Genomic DNA, 10,130 nt, shown 5'->3' with positions numbered 1-10,130 from the left:
CTGACAGAGAGAGAGGGAGATGTATGGAGAGAGGGATAAATCGAGTGATAGAGATTGAGATAGAGAAAGTGAAGGAGAGACATCGGTTGAGATTGGATTTGGGAAAGGTTAAAGAACAAGAAAATGATGTCGGGGAGAAAGACATAAAGAATGGGATAGAGAGAGACAGAGGGAGGGAGGGAGATTGAGAGAGAGGGAGCGAGAGAGGGGGAGATGGGGTGACACAGATGAGAGGAAAGAAAAAGGAAAGATTGAGAGGCGTCTGATGTTGATAATACAGGATATCATAATTTATAACATGGATTACATTTGAGGAAAAATAAAAAACACTCTTTTCTCTGTTCATCTATTTTTTTTGTGCTCGCTGGCACAAAGACTGGGAGGTCCTCACCACAGTAAATATATCATAGTGTTTTATGGCACTGCAGATAGCAGCCCGGTGATTCAGTATGTCTATGAAATCCACACAGGGAATAGTGTGTGAGTCTGGGGTCTTTTACTGGGTTAGGCTGCCTCCTAGAGCCCTATAGAGGTACTGTCGAGTCCGCGAGGAGCATGGACTGGTGATGTTTGGACCAAACGTCCTTAGTAAAGGAACAGCATGTTCAATGGTTGGGTTCGACCGTTGACGAAGTGTGCGTGCAAGTGACCCCGTAGTGCACGATATCTCATCTCTAGATAGAAGAAGAGCCAGCGTTTTGTTTGTGTGTCTTGCTTACTATGTGTTGCTCATGTTCACTTCCACATGCCCATGAATACCGCAGGTATGTCTGTTGTCAAACGTGCAGCTACAGTGTGTGCCGTCATGCTGTGTGTCTTCACGCACATCCATTCACGTGTGAGCGTCAGTATGAGCCGCAATTAACCGATGTGTGTGTGTGTGTGTGTGTGTGTGTGTGTGTGTGTGTGTGTGTGTGTGTGTGTGTGTGTGTGTGTGTGTGTGTGTGTGTGTGTGTGTGTGTGTGTGTGTGTGTGTGTGTGCACGCTCCCCACTCATAGCCCTGCTGTCGTCGTGGTGCGAGGAGCTGGGTCGCCTCCTCCTGCTGCGGCACCAGAAGAACCGTCAGAACGAGCCCCAGGGGCCCCATAAAGGCCCCATGCATCCCCAGCCCAGCATGAACAGCATGAAGCCTGGCCTCACGCACAGGTCAGAGAGGGCCGCCCTGGGTCATCACACTCACACACACACACACACACACACGCACACGCACGCACATGGATATATCCAGACTTAAACACTCAAACATGGATATATCCACGCATACAGTCACACACATCGACACAACCATGACACACACACACACACACACACACACTGTAAATGGCCGCACATACTCCAACCGGTTATACATGTATGTATACACACACATTCACACACTCACTCTCTTTAATCTGAGTAAATGGCAGGGCTCATCTTAAGCCTAATATCAACTTCCACCCTTATGAAATATTCATACCGCAGGAGATTTTCTCTAAAAAAGATTTCTTCAGAAGTGCGCCAACGTCAATTTGGAAAGGCATGGGGGGAGTTCTGAGTGGAGAGACCTACATGACACACACACGCACACACACACACACACACACACACACACACACACACACACACACACACACACACACACACACACACACACACACACACACACACACACACACACACACACACACACACACACACACACACACACACACACACACACACGAGAGAGAGAGCAGTTAAAACATTTTCCGTTTTGCCCAGGAACATTCCATGCTCAAATCAGATGCTTCCACGAAGGCTCCTGAAGTGTGTGCTCTCTCCTTAATGGAGGATATGTTGAGTCTGCGCGGGGAAATATTGAACACGTCGTTTGCTCCAAGAGAAAACAGATCATTCTCCAAGAACAGCTTTCCCCCTCTCTCTCCCCTCCCTCCCACTCAACACACACACACCCACATACACACACACACTCTCTTCCCTCCCTCACACACGCACACACACTCCCGCCTCTCTCCCCCATGAGAGCTCTGCTTGTTTATTGTATTTCACGCGTTCTCATATTTTTTTGCTCTGGGATTTGTTTTTGAAACTGAATGCCAAACATTCCGAAACGCGCCCAGCGCAGCGTTAGCCAATTTTCAGCAACTCACACCACAAATGTCATCACATTTGCGTGTCCTGTGAGAAGATGTGTGTGAGATGTTTGTGTGTGTGTGTGTGTGAGTGCCTATTAAAACTCCTTATCGCTTCCTTGAGAGCTTTTGGCACATTTCAGTGTGCTTTCCACAAATGTTGTACTGGCCGGAAATGTGTTTTGAAAATCCAGAGCCAAACAATTTCCTTTTTTCATTGGTTATTATTGCCTAACCTGTTGGCAAGCGATACCTCCAAACTAATCCCGTTATCTGGACAAATACTCAACTAGTTGCCTTTGTCTCTCTCTAATGACTTTCTCAGCATCCAATTAAAACCCTGTGTGTGTGTGTGTGTGTGTGTGTGTGTGTGTGTGTGTGTGTGTGTGTGTGTGTGTGTGTGTGTGTGTGTGTGTGTGTGTGTGTGTGTGTGTGTGTGTGTGTGTGTGTGTGTTCGTGTTCGTGTTCCAGCGATGGGTCCTTTCCCTACGACTCGGGCCCCTGGCAACAGAACACCAACCAGGCCCCTGGGTCGGTTTCCGTAGTGACCACAGTGTGGGGTGTGACCAACACATCGCAGAGTCAGGTAGGACTCCCCCTGAAAATGGCCACAAATATCGTCAACATTTCAATACGTAACATGTCAACTAGCTCTAAGCTTAAAATGACCTGGACATATCTGTAGTCAATGCTGATTGATGGTGATTCAAATAATGTGAGCAATAAAATCACATTCTATGAAATATTTTACAAATTAAAAGATGCTGGCCAACACCTACCTCCCTCTTTGTTTACAAGAAGCTTACCATCAAAAACCCCTCGCATTCACGCCACCCAGCCAGCCCAGCTTTTAGTTTGTTCGTTATATGGCATCAAACGTCAAAAGTCAGTTGTCAGAACACAGTTTTTTTAATTCTGAAAGTTTACCGCCTACTTTCTAGGATCGGGGCATTCTAACCTTTCAATCCAGACATGAGTACATTTACATTTAGTATTTAGCTGCAGTTTTATCCCAAGCACCTTATGGATGAGATTTATTACAATGAAAGCATTACATCAATATTAGAATTAGCATACAAATGAACTACATTAACATTCATGTAACTGGATGGAGTGTGCAGAGTAGCTTTGGGAGTCACAAAGACAAGGTCATTTAATTCATTATGTTAGTACATAGTCACTTACTATGTTTGAGTACTGGGCTCAGCATGATCCTACCAAAGCAGTCCCCTTAGGTTAACTGAGCGTCCTGTACGTGTCGCTCCCACACAGGTGCTGGCCAACCACATGGCCAACAGCAACAACCCCATGAACCAGGGGGGGAACCCCATGAACACCGGCATGGGGGGCAGCGGGCCGGGGCTCAACTCGGCCCAGTTCAGCGCCCAGCAGCAGCAGCAGTTCGCTGCCAAGGGGGGCCCCAACCAGCAGTACATGCAGCAGGGCATGTACGGCCGGCCCGGCTACCCTGGGGGCCCCGGCGGATACGGCCAAGGGTGAGTACGACCGCCGAGGCAGTGGATTAATATACGCTTTATCTTTTTTTTTTTAATGCTTTTAAACTTTTTATGAATTTATGAATTTATTCATTTTAAAAGGTTTTACTGTTTATTAGTATTTATTTTTCTTCATAAAATAGGACCCATCTTGATATCACTATATTGTTAGTATAAACTGCCTCCGCGTCTTATCTTATTTTTGATGTACTTTTCCAGTTACCCGGGAGGCCCTAACGGCGGTCCAGGCGGGATGGGCATGGTCCCTCACTCACGCTCACCGGGCGATTTCACTCAGCCGGCCGCTGCTGCTGCCGCTGCCGCCGTCGCCGCCGCCGCCGCCACGGCAACGGCCACGGCGACCGCCACCGTGGCCGCTCTTCAGGAGAGCCACAACAAGGACATGAACCAGTATGGCCAGGTGGGTGGACTACAGCGTTATGCTGCTTACTGTGTACAGAGGGAACGATGATGTAGATATTGTAAATACAATCCCTACATATTTGATCTATCTTGATATCATGAATAATAGTTTTTTTAGTTTTTTCATTTGATTTGTATCATTGAAATAAGATGATTTTCTGAAGATTTCATGAAATTATGTTCATCCAAAAATGTAGTACTCCTAACCTTTTTTTCCTTTGACCTGAAAACCTCTGCTGTCCCTCCAGATGTGTTCCTCATTTCAGATGGGCCCGTCGCAGGCCTACAGCAGCCAGTTCATGAGCCCGCGAGGCCCTCCCGGAGGCATGAATCCGGCCAGCATGGGGTCACCCATGAACCCCAACATGAACGGCCCCCCCATGGGCATGAACCAAACTCGAGCCCCAGGCATGAGTCCCTTCGGCCCCCACGGCCAACGGATGCCCCAGCAAGGCTACCCTGGAGGGCCCAGGCCGGGCATGCCGATGCAGGGCATGAAGAGGCCGTATCCTGGAGAGGTGAGTGGAAGCCTACCATTAATGTAGACATATAATATATATGAGGACATTTGATACAATTAGTTAGTGCTTCATTCAACACGGACGGGGATTGGGTGTCACAGTAACAAGGTTGATGGTAGTAGAATAAAAACAATTTTAAATAATGATAAAAGTTAATGTTTCATATTAATACACATAAATACATACTTACATACTAGCAAGTCTTAATCAGTTAGAAGTGATGGTATTGAATTTATTTTTCCTCACACCTCTGTGTTTCCTCCTGTGCCTTCTCCTCCTCCCAGGCCAGCTACGGAGGTCAACAGTACGGGCCCAACGGTCAGTTCCCTCCTCAGCAGGGCCAGTACCCCCCGTCCAACGCCTCCAGACCCCTGCCCTCTCCCAACTACCCGGGCCAGAGGATGCCAGGGCAGCAGGGCCAGGGACAGTACCCCCCGGGGATGCCCATGGGCCAGTACTACAAGGTGAGCGGTCCACCATTCAATCCAGCCCCACACTGCTTGAGAGCACTGAACAGAACCATGGCGTTTGATTTAGTATGAGATGATTTTGAATGAAAGTTTGTTGATTGATTTGTTTTGAATCAAATGTAGTATTTTGAATCCAATGACGTTGAATTTCAATGATTTTTATTTCCAATCAATTCATTTGTTTTTCAAATCCAAAAATATCAAAAAATTGGAAATAATGTTTTTAATTTTGTAATCTAACAGTTTTGATTTTAATCCTATCATTTTGAATTGCTGTGATGGTGAATTTACCTAAAAATGACCATGAGATTAAAGTATCGTATCAAACTTCTTTACAGCAAGAGCAATTCAACGGTCAAAGTCCTAACTTCCCTGGAGGCGGATTCTCTTACAGCCAAGGCAACGGGGTATGGCAACGTGTGATTTTCTCCCTCTCACTGTCTACTAGTGTTTAATTATGTATCATGTTTGATGTTTGTGTTTATTCCTTTGTCTGTAATTTAAGTCCATTTAAATATAGGACTTGAAATAAACACATCTGTGGTTGTTAAATAATTTTCGCTGTTTTATTCCTCATTGCTGCTACACTTTAGTCACATATTTTTAATTGGTGTTTGTTGTTTCCACTCTGTGCTCTGCATATCTTTCTCTGTTAAGTCTAGACTTACTATCAACTATTGGATGCATGCACATCAATACATTTTAACTACTTTTTTCATTGTTTCCTTCCTCTACAGCCCTCGCGACCGGGCAACTACCCCCACTCCCCTGTCCCGGGTAACCCCACGCCGCCCATGACCCCGGGAAGTACCATCCCCCCTTACTTGTCCCCCAACCCGGATGTCAAACCCCAGTTCCCCCCCGACATGAAACCAAATATGACAGCACTTCCTCCTCCGCCCGGTAAGTCTTCACCTGCCCCAATTTGTTGGTTGTTAGAGTTTTTGGGAACAGATGCTACATCATTGTCTTGAAAACCTAGCTGAGTCTACTAAACTTGTTGTGCGGTAGAGGTTAACCAAAAGCACCTTCGTGTGAACACGTCATCCAAAAGAGAATGATCATCAAAAAAGATGGCATGTGGATAATGAATCATGTCCCCACTACCAACCCATAATTACATTAAGGTGTGTTTTTCCCTGTCTAACCCTGATTGGCTACCTGTGTGCTCTTTCCCAGGCAACCCCAACGAGGAGCTGCGGCTGACCTTCCCGGTGCGGGACGGGGTGGTGCTGGAGCCCTTCAGGCTGGAGCACAACCTGGCCGTCAGCAACCACGTCTTCCACCTGCGGCCCTCCGTCCACCAGACACTCATGTGGAGGTAGAGCCCTTTTCACCTGTGCCTTTTGGTGTGGTTCCATTACGCTTGGTAGCTAAAAGACAGAAGGGAATTGTATCAAAAAGTGTTCATTAATACAACTATACTTTAAGGAGCAGGATAGTGTAGAGTGATTGATTGATTGATTGATTGATTGACTGATTGATTGATTGATTTATTTGACCATTTTTATATAAAATATGAACAGCACTCTGTGTCATACATTAAAATACATAAATGGTCAGGGATGACACAATAAAGCCAGAAGGCTTATTTACATTGAGGTCCCTGTGTTCGCTGTTGAACTGTTGTTGCTCCCCCTGCAGGTCAGACCTGGAACTGCAGTTCAAGTGCTACCATCACGAGGACCGACAGATGAACACCAACTGGCCGGCGTCCGTACAGGTCAGCGTCAATGCCACGCCCCTCACCATCGAGAGGGGCGACAACAAGACTTCCCACAAGCCCTTGCACTTGAAGCACGTCTGTCAGCCGGGCAGGAACACCATCCAGATCACGGTCACCGCTTGTTGCTGTGTGAGTACCATGTCGTCAATGTTGATTACTATTTATAAGGATTGGCTTGTATCGATTGATTAGATTCACTCAGAGCAGTTTAGATTAGATGATGGGTTCCTAATTCAAGCATGAGGGGGGAATTTTGCTATAACGTGCGATATGAAACACTATAAATATAAACAGTAGGAATAAAGTCACAAATAGTGTACAAAAACTTCAGGTCAAGGAACATTCAACTAGGCTGCGGGAGGATCGAACCCGGTACCTTTCGACGGGGAGCCAAACAACCTCTCCACTGCACTCTCCTTTCCCCCATGCAACTTATATTTATCAGAACGTTACTTTTATCGCAACAGAATGTTCACAATTTGCGTCAGTTATTCCAATAGTCAGTGTTTTTTATGGTGTGTTCGTCTCAGTCGTCCCCACTAATCCGAGCTCTGCTTCTCTGTGTTCTGCAGTCCCACCTGTTTGTGCTGCAGCTGGTTCACAGACCATCTGTGCGCTCGGTCCTCCAGGGTCTTTTGAAGAAGAGGCTTCTACCGGCAGAACACTGCATCACCAAAAGTATGACGAGCATTGTTTGGAAAGATGCACACATGCTGCATGTGAAGGGATTGGAAATGACACCGTTCTGTTCATTTTATTAACCGGGGTACAATGAAGGTTAACTCACTGTTCTCTCTCTCTCTCATTGTCTCTCACCCTCTGTCCCTGATGTTCTCTTTATCTCTTTCTCTCTCTGTCTCTCTCTCTGTAACTCTCACTCTACCTCTCTCTATCCCTCTCGCTGTGTTCCTCTTTTCTCTCTCACTCTCTCTCTCTCTTTCCCTTTTCTCCCTCCATCAGTCAAGAGGAACTTCAGCAGTGTCGCCGCTTCCGCAGGCAATGCCACCCTGAACGGGGAGGACGGCGTGGAGCAGACGGCCATTAAAGTCTCCCTCAAATGCCCGGTCACCTTCAGACGCATCCAGCTGCCGGCGCGCGGCCACGACTGCAAACACGTCCAGGTACCATGTCTCATGGTGACACTAGCGCACAACCCAGAGTCCTGATGCATATACCTTATTCATATCAATACAGAAATGCTACATCTCTATATTTGTCAGACCAAGCCAATAGATGACAAATGAATCAGCTTGCCCAATCTGCACAAAAACGGGCTTCGGCTTAAATGGCCGTTTGGAAACTACGTTTGTGGGACACAGGGTTAAAACAGTGTTCCCCCTCTGCCGTGAACGTATTGTACTGCACGTCATCCAACACTTGCTCTCCTTCCCCCGCAGTGCTTCGATCTGGAGTCCTACCTGCAGCTCAACTGTGAGAGAGGAACGTGGAGGTGTCCTGTATGCAAGTAAGCCAGGGAATAGGATTGTTGAACATTTGACCATTTTGGTCATTATTTATTAAGAGAGATGTACAATTTCTAATGAGGGGTGGGGGGGATGGTCTAGTATTGGTGAAAGGTGATGGGTTTTAATTGGCATTACTTACTATTGTATTTCACTTCACTGTAATTTGCTTTTGTCTACTTAGTGACGAAATAGTAAGCACAATGTTATTAATCTCTTCTTTTTACGCCTTTTCCGCTCCAGTAAAACAGCATTGTTGGAAGGCCTGGAGGTGGATCAGTACATGTGGGGAATCCTCAACGCCATCCAGAAGTAAGTTCATCAATCCTATCCTATCCTGGTCATCTCATTGATTATTTCAGGATTTAAGATACGATTAGATTAGATGTGGTTTGGGTGAAATGCGGGTAGAAAAGACGGGACAGTAATAGGAATGAAAAGAGACATACTAGTCATACATACTAGTCAAAACTAAACAAAATGAGTATATTGTATGTATATGTATATTTGTAGCAATTGAGATTTAGTCCAACAAATCAGACTGCAGAGACAGCAAACACAAGTTCTTAGGCAAAGTGTCCTAACCTAACCTTTTTGACTGGCCGCTTTAGAAATACAGCCCCTATAAAAAGTCCCTTCTGAGAACTTCAGAACGGCAATGAGCTTCTCTGAGGTAGAATCTCTGTAACGAAACAGGAAGCAGGCCGTAAACTTGCCTCTCCCAGTTTCCGGCCTAGGCTCTCTGCCACTTCCCCCTAGAGGGTCTGTTATATGTCGATATATAGATATAGATGTATATATTTCACTGGCAATCCTATTGATACAACATGCACTGAAATCTCCCAGTATCTAAATCACCATTTACACATCTAACGCTCTCTCTCTCTGCCCTCCCTGGTGTAGTTCTGAGTTTGAGGAGGTCACCATCGACCCCACCTGTAGCTGGAGGCCGGTGCCCATCAAGTCGGAGCTGCACATCAAGGAGGACCCCGACGGGCCCCTGGCCAAACGCTTCAAGACCATGAGCCCCAGCCAGATGACCATGCCCAACGTGGTGGAGATGATCGCCCAGCTGGGGCCTGGTTCCGGACCGGGGCCTGGGTCTGGACCCGGGTCTGGGGTTGGGCTTGGACACGGGCCCGGGTCTGGTCCGAGCCCCTACCAGTCTCATCCTGGTCCACATGGCGGGGGAGACTACGCTGGACCAGGTAATGGATGGATCCGTGGCACACAGTGATTCTCTACAGCAGAGACTTGTTGTTGTTGACCTGCTAGTTATTTTCTACAAGGGAGTCCCTCAAGAGAGGAAGAAGCCCACATTTTAACTGCCAGCTTGAGAAAATTAGTGGGGGGCTTTTTTCTTATTTTCTTTTCAATTACATAACAGTGTTGTTTTCTGAAAATAACAACAGCCACATTTCTGTGTGTGTTACGCCTGTGAGCGAAACCAAAGTCACTTAATTACATTCATGACATTTGGTATTTTCTCTCTCTGTTTCTCTCTCTCTCTCTCTCTCTATCTCCCTCCATCTCTGCCTCTCTCCAGGCAACGGTTTCCATGGTCACGGGAACTTTGACTTCCCCCACGGTAACCCCTCGGGTGGGGGAGGTGGAGGAGGAGCGGGTACAGGAGGAGGAGGTGGGGGCGGGGGAGGCCCCCCTATGAGTGACTTCATGCACGCCCCCCAGCTCTCCCATCCCCCGGACGCCCCCGGTGGTCTGATGTCCCAGGACAAGCCCCTCAACCATGGGATGTCCGACTCAGTAAGTGGGCCGCACAGATCCAGAACACACACCACGTCTTGTCTTTCTTCGGTTAAACAGCAAGTCCTGCAAAACATCAGGAATGTTGTTTTTCCTCATGGCGTTTGTTAGTTTTTAAGCTCTGTTCTGATTCTTATTTATTTGAGTCTTTTAGG

At 46.8% G+C, this 10,130-nt stretch overlaps 1 protein-coding gene across 1 annotated transcript; it reads left to right on the top strand.

The window, feature by feature from the left end:
* Window positions 1–751: 751 nt before the first annotated feature.
* Window positions 752–9,975, top strand: LOC311373529 (zinc finger MIZ domain-containing protein 1-like; the record flags this gene model as incomplete). Its single annotated transcript, XM_084490277.1, has 17 exons — window positions 752–764; window positions 1,000–1,147; window positions 2,584–2,698; window positions 3,385–3,608; window positions 3,828–4,029; window positions 4,280–4,549; window positions 4,837–5,016; window positions 5,361–5,429; window positions 5,760–5,925; window positions 6,202–6,343; window positions 6,667–6,877; window positions 7,321–7,426; window positions 7,709–7,869; window positions 8,146–8,213; window positions 8,455–8,523; window positions 9,115–9,419; window positions 9,758–9,975. Coding segments are annotated over 17 exons (2,667 nt in total), but the record flags the coding sequence as incomplete, so codon positions are not given.
* Window positions 9,976–10,130: the final 155 nt, after the last annotated feature.

The sequence above is a fragment of the Micromesistius poutassou genome, assembly GCF_964030765.1.
Source record: "Micromesistius poutassou genome assembly, contig: SCAFFOLD_5323, whole genome shotgun sequence".
In the NCBI taxonomy this organism is placed as follows: Eukaryota; Metazoa; Chordata; class Actinopteri; order Gadiformes; family Gadidae; genus Micromesistius; species Micromesistius poutassou.
Note: the sequence above shows the minus strand (reverse complement) of the source record. Positions and strands in the feature narration are given on the sequence as shown.